Genomic DNA, 14,047 nt, shown 5'->3' with positions numbered 1-14,047 from the left:
GGCCCGTCTTGGAGCCGGGTCAGAGCCTGGCACGATCTGGTTTCGTAACCGGCAGGAGTGGGTTGATCTGGGACTGACTTCTGATGCTGAAAGTTCTCTTAAGCAGTCTGAGCCGGTGTGATCCCTGGGTGATAAATGTGATCAGATGAAGGCTCGCCTTTTATCCAACTCTCCAGCTGATGTTGGTGTCACATATTTATGGTCTCCTGTAAAAGTAGGAGTGTTCTTGTCCTGATGCATGCTCAATGATCCAGGTAGATGAATCTAATAGGGTTGAGTCAGGTCCTTTGGACGGATTCTTCTTGTTGAAACGTTTCATCTTTTATCCAAAGGACTTCTTCAGTCTGAGGAGCTGCAACAAACTCAGTCTTAAGAAGCCCCTTCTCATGGTGAATCAACCAGTTGTGCATCAGCATACACAATATTACTTTGTTGTTCTGTGTTCTTCAAGTTTCCACCTCTGGGCCTCAACATATATCATCAAATATTAAAAATCAAAGAGTTTCAATGACATTTCGTAGTGATCTTTTTATATGATAAAATGTGACATGATATACACATATATATATATATATATATATATATATATATATACATATACATATATATATATATATATATTTTTTTTTTAACTAAAACACAAACTTTACACAAACAAAAATGTGAACGTTTTGAGTGACTAAAAGTCACAGAAACATGACTTAAATCTTAAATGCGGGCACACCACAGGGGTGCGTCTTCAGCCCCCTTCTATACTTTTTTTTAGTTGCACTCTGTAGCACTTTGAGATTTTTGTTAATGAAAAGTGCGTTACAAATTAAATTCATTATTATTATTATTATACTCTGTTCACATATGACTGCATCCCCATTCACTCTACAAACACCATCGCCAAATTTGCTGATGACGCCACCACTGTAGGGCTCATAACGGACAACAGTGAATCAGTACAGGGAGGCGGACCAGCACTTAGAATGGTGCCAAAATAATGACCTGCACCTAAACACGAGTAAGACCAAGGAACTCATTCTGGATTTCAGAAGATCCAAGCGAACAGAGCACTCTGCCCTTTGCATTAACGGAGAGGAGACAGAGAGTGGAGAGCTTCAAGTTCCTTGGTGTGAACATGTCGGCAGACCTCACCTGGCCTGTCGACATCTCCTACCAGGTGGGGAGGGGGAGAACAGGGTGTGTCCTGGGTGCAAATGGTCATTTGCAATATTAGTGGTAAATGGGCTGTACTTATATAGTGCCTTTCTATTTTATCCAGATACTCAAAGCACTTTACAACAATCTGTGCCTCATTTACCCATTCATACAGCTCTATACTAGATCTGTACAAAGCTGAACAAATCATTCTAAAGAGACTAATCAGAGCTTTATCACATTCATACACCGATGGGACACACATTGGAGGCAACGAGGGGTTCAATCTCTTGCCCGAGGACACTTTGGCATGTGACTTCTGGTGGATTCGAACCCCTAACTCTTGCATTGGAGGACGACTGCTCTAACCTCTAGTTAAGGATACCGGACAATAAAATCCATACAAATCAGACTGAAGCACAGCTTCTGTCCTCAGGCTGTGAAAGCCATCACCCCAGATCTATTCAAAACTCATAACTAAACAGAAAAGACTAAAAGTGAATTTGCACAAACATTTTGCTACTTACATACAGTCTATCCTAGATTTGTACTTCTGTTTTAATACTATGTATTAACTGTGTATTGTTGCCCTAGAGGACGCCAAAGTGCATTTCATAGTTTTAAGTTTGTTTTGAAAAATACTTTTTTTTTTTTTGCAGTGACTATAATAATGTATTTTATTCTATTAACTGAAATAATGAATTGGTTTATTGTGTTAATATCAGTTTTTGTTTGACAAACAAAACTCATAAGACTTTGATACAATCAGGGTAAGCATGGTAGAACATGCATATATTGGAATATTTAAGTTAAAAGATATATGATAAAATAAAACTGTGTGTGGGTAAAGCATTCTTCATTTTATTGTGAGTTTGATTTTGGAAATTGTTGAATGCCATAAAACTTTTTGATGTTGGGAAAGAGAGTTTATAGTAGATCAGGAGGTTCTGAGCTCATTAGTCTGTACTGAGCATGAGGTTCAATAAAACCACTAGAGGGCGCTTTGACCACCCACCCATTGTTTCCATCTGTGACCTGTGCAGAAGCTAAGATGGCGTCCAAAACAGGCAACCTCTCACAGCCATAAAACAGTTCCATTAACAAGTCCAACTGGATCTGTCACTAATTATTTTTAATAACAATAAATTCATATAATTCACAATTTATGTGAATTTATCCAACAATCAGGTAAACCAGCTCAATGCTCTATAAGGGTCTAACAATGATCAACTCCCTCCTGATATGCTGCAGGAGGGAGGTTCTCGCTGCACCTGTGGCTGCACATAGGAGCAGCAGGTGCTAAATCATTTTAAATAATTTATTTTAAATAAAAACTGAATGCCGATCGTGCGGCTCATCCATCAATCAGTCAATTGTGTCATGTCCAATCTTATTTTGAAAAACTGCGAAAGAGAGAGTCCGCGAAAGTCGAACCACGAATTAGAGAAGGACCGCTGTACACCTTATTGTTTTTTTAGTTTAGTTTTTTACAGACTCAGGGCTATTTAGTCTGCAACAAAGTGAAGCTTGAACGTAATCTGCTGTCTTCCTTAGATAGACAACTTTTATTAGTTGGCTTTCATAATTTACATGCATGTTTTTGTTCAGCGCCCTGACACGACTTCTGTTGGGACTTGGAGCTACAGAAATAAACTGAACTGAATTCAGTTAAAACACCAAATCAAGACGTTTGCCCGTTTTGTCAATGGTGGACGTCAAATGTGCAGTGTGCCCTCTAGAGTTTGACAAGACTCTGAGTGAAGAATCACATTCAAAGGATAATACAACCTGTATTCTTGTACTTGTTTTTTAGATCTTCCACTTCTTTGTCATGCATTCTTTGCAAATCTTCCATTTTTTCTTTGAGGTGTTTCTCTTTGTGGAGTGAGAGTTCACCTAATTGGGTGAACTCTCGGTTGTGTCTCTCTTCGGTCTCTAGGGTTTCTTCTTTATACCTTTGCTTCAGCTCTTGTATTTCCTCCATGTGTTTCTCCACCAGAGCCTTAAAATCTTTGGTGTATTTCTCCCTGAACTCATTGAACTCTTCAGCTTGTTTCCTGGCCTCCTCTTCATATTTCCTCTTCATGTTTTCCATTTTTTTCTTAAAGCTTTCCTCCAGCTCATTCCTTTCCTTCTCCTCCGTTTCTCTTCTGAGCCGATCCTCTTCTTTCCTTTTATTTTGATCTTTTTCTCGCTCTTTCTCGTATTCCTCTTGGAGCTTTGTTAGTTTTTCTTGCTCCTCTTGACGTCTCTGTTCGCTGTCTTGATATCTTTTGTCCCACCACTCTATTCTTTCCCTTTCCCAGTTTTCTCGTGCTTTTCTGATCTCTTCTCTGCTCTTCTCCAGCTCTCTGTCAGTGGTTTCTTTTTTCCGTTCTTCTGACTTTATCTTGCTTTCTAGATCTATGAGTTTTTGTGCCCATTCTTTTTGCTTAAGTTCTTCTTGCCATTTCCTCGAGTTGTCCTCCTCTTGTCTACTCTCTTGTTCTTTCTTTCTCTGTTCTTGCTCTTTATTTATATTTTCCTCCATATCTTTAAGTTGTTTGTCTCTAAATTTTCTTTCCAACTCAATTTCGGCTCGTTGTTCTTCCATTTTTAACTGCATCGCTTGTATTTTTTCTTGATGTTTTTGTTCAAGCTCTTCTTTCTGTTTCTGCATCTCTTGCTCCTTCTCTTTCAGGATTCTCTCCACCTCCTTCTTTATTGCCACCTCAGCCTCTTGGAACATGTCGTTGGTGTAACAGCCACCATCATTTTCATTCACCACTGATTTAACCTTCCGCAGCAGGTCACTGACCTGGGCACGTTTCTCTTGGGAATTATTATCGAAGACATGATATCGGCCTCCACACTCACAAATCAGTTTTTTGACGAAGTCATCGCATTCTTCTTCAAGATAACTCTCAAAGGTTTGATTTTTCAGTTCATCTTTTCTGGTAAATGTAACAATGATGAAATTTTGTGAATTTTTGCCAAAGTATTTTTTGATCAGATCCACAGTTTCTTTTTCCTCTTTTGTAAATCGACCGATCTGCAGGACCAGTAAGATCACGTGAGGTCCAGGAGCCAACATGCTGATGCATTTCACAAGCTCCTGTTCAACTTCAGCGTTGGACACAGTTGTGTCGAACAAACCAGGTGTGTCTACAACAACCACTGGTTTACCATCGACCTCTCCTGTTGCTTTTTCACAAATCTTGGTGACTGACCTCCCGCTGGGTTTGGATTTAAAATGATCTTTGCCGAGAATAGTGTTTCCTGTTGCACTCTTCCCACTGCCAGTTTTCCCTATCAGAACCATCCTGAAACACTCTCTACTCTGATTTCCATCATCTGTTGCCATGTCACCTTTCTTTTTGACTTCCAGAAGTTCAGCTTTGAGTTTAACATTAAGTGTTTCCTGCTGTACAACCTTCTCTATCTGAGCTCTGAGAAACATGTCCTTTGTAAAGCATTTGGACCCTTCAGAGGACATTTTGTCCACAATCTCCAACAGTTCTGGGATCTGCTTCTTGTCCTTGATGTTGAGAACAACAGATCTTCCTCCACAGCTCTGACAGAGCTCCTGGATGGTCTTGTTCTCCTTTACAAAGTTGGACACAGCTGGAGCTGCAGGGTCCGACTCCACAGTGAACAGAATCACGGTGAAGTCTTTGACTCGAGAGCTGAACGTGTCCTGGATGATCTGTAACTCTACCTTGTCTTCATCAGTGAGGGGACCCACAGGTAGGACCAGGATGAAGGCATGGACCCCCTCAGGATCACAGAGGGAGACACACCTGAGTGATTCCTCCATCACTTCCCTGTGTGGTTTCTCGTACAGAGGAGGCAGCTCCAGCACAGAAACCCAACGTCCACACACCTCCCCCTGATGTTGAACACACTCTGAAGGTCTGGAGGCTGGATGAAGATCTTTCTGACCTAAAATGGCTTCAGCTGCTGAAGTCTTCTCTTCTCCTCGGCTCCCAAACAGAACCAGGTTTAAAGGAGGCTTGTTGTGTTCAGACTTTGGCCAGCTGGTGTTTTGAAAGGTGAGGTGCGTTCCTTTGTTTTTACGAATAATGTCCTCAATCTTCTGCAACACTTTGTGGTCATCATTAAACGTGCATCTTCCTTCACATTCTACGATCAGGTCATTAACAGGGGGAGTCATTTCCTCTTTATGTGTACAAATAACCATTGAATGTTTGAAGACATCTGGGCCAAACATGCTCAGGAAGAACTTCAGTGTTTTTCTGTCCATCTCAGTGAAATCTGAAGGTTTCACTAACAGCAGCAGAACATGTGGTCCAGGAAAAGAAAGAAGCGCACAGCTTTGCAGTTCTTCTATGACAGCTTTCACAGGCAGACTGAAGACGTCGGGCACTTTTACTACGGTCACTGGTTTTCCCCTCCACGAGTCACGGACAACTTCAATTTGCTTTTGGTTAAATTTAAAAAACTTGAATTTTTTCTCAAACATGGAATGGGACAGCGATCGCTTTTTGTCCTCACTTTTTCCAAACATTACAATCCTGAGTCCACCTGTGGCCAAGACAAACAGTTAAATAAACAATTAGTTAATTACGAGGGTTGACAATTACTAATCACTCACCACACTTGACCTATTTCAGAGATACCAGTAATCAACCTGCTATGAGAAGTTGCTTGTTATCATTTTGTAAATTCATCCCTTCTGTGTTTACATGTACAGGTCAGAATAAAGAGGCTAAATAAGAGACCAGGACATTTCTCTGAAATGAGCAGGAGGATTGAGAGCAAATCTGTTCTAAGCTAGACAAAGTGCTAACGTTTAGGAAGTTTTTTCCAAGTGTGGCCAAAAACTTAGAGCAGCGCTTATTGTCCCACGGTGGGGGCCTGCGCAACAAGATCAATTCCCAGACAGTCATCTATTCTGTCCCCCAAACTACCTCCGAATAAAGTCACTTATTCCAAAATATGGAATAAATGATGACTTAAAGTGGGCCAGTAAAATCTATGATTTTTTCTTTGCAGTAGTCGGACCCTCGACCCACCTGTCAATCAGTCCAGTAGGCACGTCAGCAACTGACCAATCAGTGACTTCAATTTGTCCTGAAGTGAACGCCCCTTACTTTCAGAGCTGCAGCTTTGGTCATAGAGATTTCAATAATAATTGAGTTTACACAGTTTGTTTCGTGTTAATCCACTGTAATAATCCTTTGTAAAATACACCAGAATGCAGGAAATGACATCTACTTTATTCAAAATTTTCTGGGGGAGGACCCCCTCCACCCCACCCCAGTCTGTGAAAATACTGTCTGACCAGTTGGTGGCACAAAATAGGTTGGTGACCACGGATCTAAAAGACAGTAGCAAGTATCTATAAATGATAATGGTAAGATTTGTGGTTATTGGGTTAACCCTAAAAGTTTAAAGATTATTCCCAGGAGAGTACTTTCAAATAAAATGATTATTTAATCAATCTGTCACTTACCAGTGCCTTGAGTATAATCCAGAGGGACAGTGTCTTCCTGTTGTTGGATCTTTTCTTCTGTTGGGCCATGTGTTGTGTCCTCAAACACGTCACAGGTCACATGACCTCCGTTCTTTTTAACAATCTGACTCATGAATGTTAGCAGCTCAGCATGTTTAAGGTTCTTTAGCTTCAAGTATCTGTTCTGACATTTAACGATCATCTCTTTTACAGGTTTGTCAGGAGGCTCGTCTGCCATAACAGCGTCACTAATATGTGTGGGAGTTGAAATCAGAACCATCGAATAATCAAAGGATCGATCGCTGAGATGTGACAGGACTCGGCAGAGCCTCAGTTTGTCGTCCTCAGTAAAGTCTTCAGGCTGCAGAACCAGCAGGAACACATGAGGTCCAGGTTCAGATAACCTCACACAGATTTTTACATGTTCATTCAGCTTGTCCTCAGTTATGGAAGGATGTATCAGATCCGGGGTGTTGATGACACTTAACTTCTTTTCAAACACGCTATAGGATTTTAGACACTGGTCTGGTGCTTTTTCACTGATGAACTTATTGTCTTTTAATATTAAGTTCCCCACCGTTCTCCTCCCTGTCCAGCTGTTTCCCAGCAGAACAACACGCAACTCAGAAACTGAGGAAAAACAGAAAGAATTATAAGAATAAATAAGTCTTTATTTATCCCATAAAGTTGCATTACAAGCTATTAGAAAAAAAGATGGGAAGACAATGCAAACAACCAAGCTTAGTTAATCCTTAGTTTCATTGTCCAGTCAGAAATGATCCTGGTCATAAATCTTTTTCTACAGTCATCCACCACATAATCTGTTTCATCCAGTCCCAGGTTTTCTTTTTACTATCTAGCGTTAAATACTATGACTAGACCCACCAATTGAATTTTGTGATACCTGTGACCTTCATTTTTACTTGTAAAAAATTAGTATAATCATACTGATGTCTAATGATTACATAAACACTTCAGCTTATCTGGATATCAGAACACAATGTTCTGACCTGTACCAGTGTGGTGGTTGAGATGTTTGCAGAGTTGCTTTATCAAGGAGAGTAAAGAAATCCATGTACAAAGTGAATATTTTGGCTTCATGGTGGTGTGTCCACTTTAAGATTGTTCAATGGATAGAAAATGAGTTCTGATGGTTTCAAAATGGTTCCATTGCTGCAGACTGCTGAGTCCAAACGTCCAGCACCACATACTTAGAAGACTGTTTCAAAGATCTGCACTGGACAAAGGTTTTTCGTAGTGGCATGTTCTTGTGTGCACTGGGAGATAATGAATAATGCCACGTTTAGACAATCAAAGTGTTATAACTGAATAACTGGCATTACAATAATTATTGACTGTATTACGATTATTAAAATACCAGCTCAAATGGATAACAGAGCTGGCAGTAAAGGCCCACGGGTGCCTTGTCAGTAAGGCGAACCGCTCTTTGTTTCTGGATACAAGTGGTGATTTGATGCAGAATTAAAGCCATCCAGTCGTCCTGTAGCAAGCCAGCCCACTGTTATTGGAACTGGACCTCAAGAACCAGCAGATCAGGACTGGGTAAGAGTCCCACTCATCTTGAATTGGGGAAAAAAAACCAGAGAACCTGGCTGAGCCCAGGAGGACCTCAATATGATGCAGGCAGTCCACATGAATCACTACCAGAGGGGACCCGAGGTCAGACCCTGTGGTTCCCCACATCAAAATGCCATGAGTAACATGGTGTCTCTCCACCACATTGGCAGGACTGGTCCTCTCCTTTTGGAGCCTCCAGTTATGCACTTAATGGTCATCTGTGGTGATGCAGAACTGCGATTTATCTCTGAAGATGAAACGACTCCACTCATCCATCCATGCCTCCTGGTTCTGGTACCACTTCAAACTCATTTATCTCTGCTCTAGTGTTAATGGCACGTTGTAGGTGAGCAGAACCTTCACAGCATGTACGGGTGCCCTCACATATTCATTAGTTCTAACACGGACAATGTCCACGTCTACGTGCCCTACAAGATGTGCAGCTCCACAAACGGACCACAACTTCTCATGAAAATCCACAACGTGAACCCTGAAAAACTGCAGGAGCAAGAGTTGTTTGCTTCTTGTTTTGCTGGGATACAAATAGAGGTTGTTGTTGTTGGTTTGGTTAACAGATAATGTTGATAAGATGTGCTAAAAGATTTTAAATAGTTGGAATACTTCAACTATTATCCAAACAAGCAGCAAGATGTGTACGTTTGAAAACTGGCTTCATTCAGACCAGCTTCAGATGGTTACCATTTCAAAATAAGTCCAAGTGTACTTTAACTTCAATATTAACACACGTGTGCCGAGCCGAATACTTTTAAAGTTAGTGCTTTTATGCTAGCTGCTGAGTTTTATTTGAATGACTCACAATTTGGCCGGGTATTGTCTGGACTCCTGCTGCGCTGCTGAGTTGTTCCATCTTCTCCTGTAAATTACACAAAATATTCAGCAAATTCAAATTTAGGTCTGATTTTTTAAATATTTATAATTATTTGTTTGTTTTGGGTTGGCTCATTTTGATGTTTTCGCAAACAATTGCATTTTATATTTGGTCATAATTTTCTGTATTGTTCCACAAGTTCTTGATTGATCTGTACATTATTGTAGATGTATGGAGGGAGTGGTGGTGCAGAGGTTAGAGAAGGTGGGCCTGTGATCAGAAGAGTGCTGGTTCAACTCCTGGTACCAACAACATTTGCCCCACTCTTGGCCCTTGAGCAAGGCTCTTAACCCGCACCATCTGCTCCCCCGAGCGCCCTGGATGCAGCTCTCTGCTCCACACAGAGGCTGTGGCAGCTCGGTGTCTGTGGTCGAGTCAGGAAGGACATCCGGTGTAAAAATACCTGCAGAGTCTTTGTTTAAAACTTAGTTCACTGTGGCGACCCCTGACGAAGAGCAGCTTGGGTGCATTTACAGTGTAAGAGCACGGCACATTGTGGATGAAGTACACACCAGATGATGCAGTTGCCATTACGTCCTCTGTTGGAAACCACGACTTTTACTTCTGTAGGGAAGAAATACTTTAGTACTTCAAAATAAAATACCATAGAAGTGTTTTGCTCAATTACGCTGGTGAAGATTCTCAGTCATCCAGGACACGATCAGTCAAAAAAAAAGTTTATAAAAACAAAAACTGGACTTGGTCAGGTCTAAAACGTCAGCAGTGTGCAATGATTCGTGCTTCCTGTCTGCCCGGCTAACCTCGCCACTCATCAGCTTCACTCAGCTCACCTGCTCCCACTCTGTTTCATCAATTTCAGCTGGTGATTCAACTCTGCAGGTTGGTGCTTCTGAGCCTCTCACGTTCTCCTGCTCTCAAAGCAATCCCAGTCACCAACCTGCTCTCGCTCCCTGCAGAGTTTCAGACGATGTTCTCCCTCGGGAGTTCTTTCCCTGACAAGTACCGGTATTCATTAAATCTTTCACTCCTGTGTTGTAGTTGAATTTCCAGGTCCTCGTTGTAATTCATTGGTGTGTGGAGCTCTCAGCGTTCTAGAAGTGCACGAGAGACCTGGCTGCGTTCTTAGATCAGCTGCAGGTTAGACTAGAACTACTCGCCCTCACAGTGGAGGCTCGTTACGCTCTTTGTCTGCCTGGCGCAGTTTGGTTCACCTGCATGAAGGTGTGGACTGGACTGCAGCTGAAAGTTTTAGAAAGTCAAAATCTGAGACCTCTGAAGTCCAGTTCGCTTTTTGCTTTAACCATTTTTAGGACTGGTTTACATTTGTGAACTTAATGTAAATATAACACAAGGAGGACACTGTTTGGTTGAATGTTTCCTAGATGCAATCCTGCGTATGATGATCTTCACCCATTGGAGAACTTGCATTTCCCCCCCCTTAAATACTCCTAAACATTATTTATAAGAAACAAACAAAAAATGCATGTTTGTGTTGAGCAGCAGAATGAAGTATTTGAGATGTGCCCATGAAAAACTTGCCAAACACTCCCACAGCTCCACGGTCCAGGATGAAACTCTGTCCTCTTCAGACGTATACAGAAATGTTGAAAGACTAGGGACAGAAATGGTAAATTGTTTTGTGGTTGTTTTGTAGGAATTCAATATTAGAACTCGTAAGAGAACCAGTGATGGTTTCAGTATCAGGGTTCCTGCATTTTGTGCATTGTATCGTAATTCAAGGGCAAGCACAGGAAGCAAGCTCCTTTCAGCTTTGCTGACACCCTTTTGTCACAAATCACTCCTGAAACTTTTCTCCATCACTCCATCCTGCCTGGACTCTCTTCTTCACCTCTTCAACACACTCCCCATGTTCCTGGACAGTGGACACTGAGTCCTTGAAGTCCTGCACCTTTGTGACCTCTGCTCCTTGTAGCCTCACTGTTCCACCTCCTCCCTCTCATTCACACACATGGACTCTTGTCTTACCACGGCTGACTTTCATTCCTCTTCTTTCAAGTGCATACCTCCACATCTCAAATATTACCATTCTTATCTTTAACAAGCCTAACCTGCTGCACATCCTTTCCAGCCTGATCCCTCTGTCTTGCCAATAGGTACAAGTCCTTCTCGTCCTCTTAGGTGTCCAGTCTCCCATAAAACTCATCATACATCTTCTGCTTTGCCTTACCTACTTCCCTCTTTGCTCTACATCCCATCTCCTTATATTCCTGTCTCCTCTCTTCAGTCCTCTCTCTGTCATATTTCTTCTTGGCTAATCTCTTTCTTTGAACGGCTTCCCGCACTTCACTATTCCACCACCAGTTTTCCTGATCATCCAATCTCTGTCCAACATGTCCATCCAGGTCTGCTCCCATCACCACCCTCTCCTCCCTGGAATACTCTCAATCACTTCATCCAGATCTTTACAAAATGTATCTTTCTCCTCCTCATCACATCCAACCTGTGGAGCATAACCACTGACAACATTTAGCATCAGACCTTCTACTTCTACCTTCAGACACGTCACCCTATCTGACACTCTTCTGTACTACATCTCACCAAACACCCAATTTAACAAGAAAAACAAAAAAAGACATGTTTGTGTAGTTTGTTTCAGGTCAGTGGGCTGTGGCAGCCATCTTATTCACATTTAGATGTACATCCATCAATTACTTTCTTCAAGTTTATTAAAACTGGAGTGAACGTTCACTAACAGACTCCCAGCAACATCACCAGTGTTCATTTAACACCAAGTGTCCAGTTTAACCTGTCAAAGTGAGGTGTGTGGTTTTTGTTACTTCCTGCTTCAAAGAGCTCCTTTTGAGCTATTTTCACTTCTCAGGCTGATTTTCTGATTTTACATCTTACAAATACACACTGAAGTCTCAGAGTGGACGCACGCAGACACTTTTAGCGCCCACAGATTTGGTGTGCACGCGCACAAACACTGAATTACCGTCTGCCTCTCCCTTCCAGTGGCGGGTGATACCAACTGTCTGCTTTAGCCTGTAAGAGGCGGTCAAACAAACAAACAAACAAACAAACAGGAAACCTCAAACCTCCAGATGTTTGTTTTTTTCATTCAACCTTTATTTCTATAAATAACGAAACAAAAACATCTACATTAGAAAGCGGTGTAGAAATCTAAAAACAGGAACATTGTGCGTCAAGATGCCAAAGTCCATGAAAAACACCAACTCACCTGCGATCAGTTTCTGACTCGTGTAAAAGAAACCAGCACTGCAGCTGCTCTCCGGTCTTCAGACACGTCACTTTACAGCTGAACTCAGACTAGAACCAGAGAAATGATCCAGGTGAACAGCACAGATCCCGCTGCGCCTCATGCTGTCAAAGTGAAAGCGTTCGTAGCTCCGCCGGGTTGCCAGGTAGGAAAGTGTTCGCAGCTCCGCCGGGTTGCCAGGTAGGAAAAGACGTTCTTCTTATTATTATTCTTTTAGGTTTATTGGCAAACAACAAAATTGTTGCATTACCGTCACCGACTGGTGAGGAGTGTGGACCCAAATGTCACTCAAGGATTAAATCCTCTTAAATAACTGTGTTAATTTGAGATGACGAAAGATTATTTGATCAATTTTACTATTCGAGTTATTTCAGAATGAATCAATTAAATCAAGTTTTATTTAAATTTTATTTAAATTTTGAATCAACTGTTGTCTTTCTTCCTCATATGTTTTGCAGTGTAACGTTACATGTTGTCTCATCTGTTCCACAGAACTCACATTTACCAGTGCAGTGTTTCCTAAAATAAAAAGAGCTGTTTAACCCAGTACGCCCAAATCTGAGACGAGAACCTCCCTGTACTTCTCATTTCTCCAGTTTTCTTCTGGATTTTATAGAACCAGCGTCCTTTCTTTTCTTCCTCCCATAGTTTTTGTCATTTATCCTTCATTTTCTGTTTTATTAAAAGTTTTATTTCTGTTTTACTAAAACTAACTACTAAATTCACTGATGAATTTCTAGTGGCTTCCTTTGCAGCTTTATCTGCCATTTCATTTCCTGTAACTCCATAATGAGCTGGTATCCATAAAAAATGTACCATTAGACCCATCATATTTATTCTGTATAGTGTTTGTTGAATTTCTATTAAAATATCTGTCCTGTTTTCTCAATGGTTACACTGGTAACTGACTAATGATGAACTGGAGTCTGAACAAATCACCGATCTCAATGGTCTTGTTTCTTCAACCCACTGAATGGTTAATAATATTACGAGCATTTCCTCTGTGTACACTGAAAGTCCATCGTTACTTCTTTTTCTAACTTTGATGTTGAACTCTGGAACAATGAAGGCTACACCGACTTTATTTACTAAGTTCTTGGAAGCATCTGTGTAAATTTGAACATAGCTGTATTAATATGGTTCTGTACTGTATTTGAATTTAAAATGAACCCATTATTCTCATTTCTTTTTTCCAATAATGTAAAATCTACCATGGCATCTGGAAGTATCCAAGGTGGTATTACTGGTAATGGAGTTGTTTGACTTATATTGATCTGATCTATTTTGAGTTCTGTTGTTTTCTTATTCACAATCCAACCAAAACTTCTGATATCTTTTACTTCTTTTTCCCAGCAAGGTTTAACTGTCTCTTGTGTTGGATGATCCTGATTTTTCCAAATTTCACATCCTCCAAAAGTCACTCTATGCTGTCCCCCACAATTACAACATTTATCTTGGGCATTGTCACCACACTCGTCATATCTGTGATCACTCCTCATATCTGTGATCACTCCTCATATCTGTGATCACTCCTCATATCTATGATCACTCCTCATATCTGTGATCACTCCTCATATCTGTGATCACTCCTCATATCTATGATCACTCCTCATATCTGTGATCACTCCTCATATCTGTGATCACTCCTCATATCTGTGATCACTCCTTATATCTATGATCACTCTTCATATCTGTGATCACTCCTTATATCTATGATCACTCTTCATATATTTGATCACTCCTCATATCTATGATCACTCCTCATATCTGTGATCAC

General features: G+C 41.0%; 1 protein-coding gene across 1 annotated transcript; it reads right to left on the bottom strand.

The window, feature by feature from the left end:
* Positions 1 to 2,791: 2,791 nt before the first annotated feature.
* Positions 2,792 to 5,566, bottom strand: LOC119413781 (GTPase IMAP family member 8; the record flags this gene model as incomplete). Its single annotated transcript, XM_037680844.1, has 1 exon — positions 2,792 to 5,566. A coding segment is annotated over one exon (2,649 nt), but the record flags the coding sequence as incomplete, so codon positions are not given.
* Between the last annotated feature and the right edge of the window lie 8,481 nt (positions 5,567 to 14,047).

This window comes from Nematolebias whitei, chromosome 8 (genome assembly GCF_014905685.2).
Source record: "Nematolebias whitei isolate Nwh7 chromosome 8, NemWhi1, whole genome shotgun sequence".
Taxonomy (NCBI): Eukaryota; Metazoa; Chordata; class Actinopteri; order Cyprinodontiformes; family Rivulidae; genus Nematolebias; species Nematolebias whitei.
This window is presented reverse-complemented; position numbering and strand designations above follow the sequence as displayed.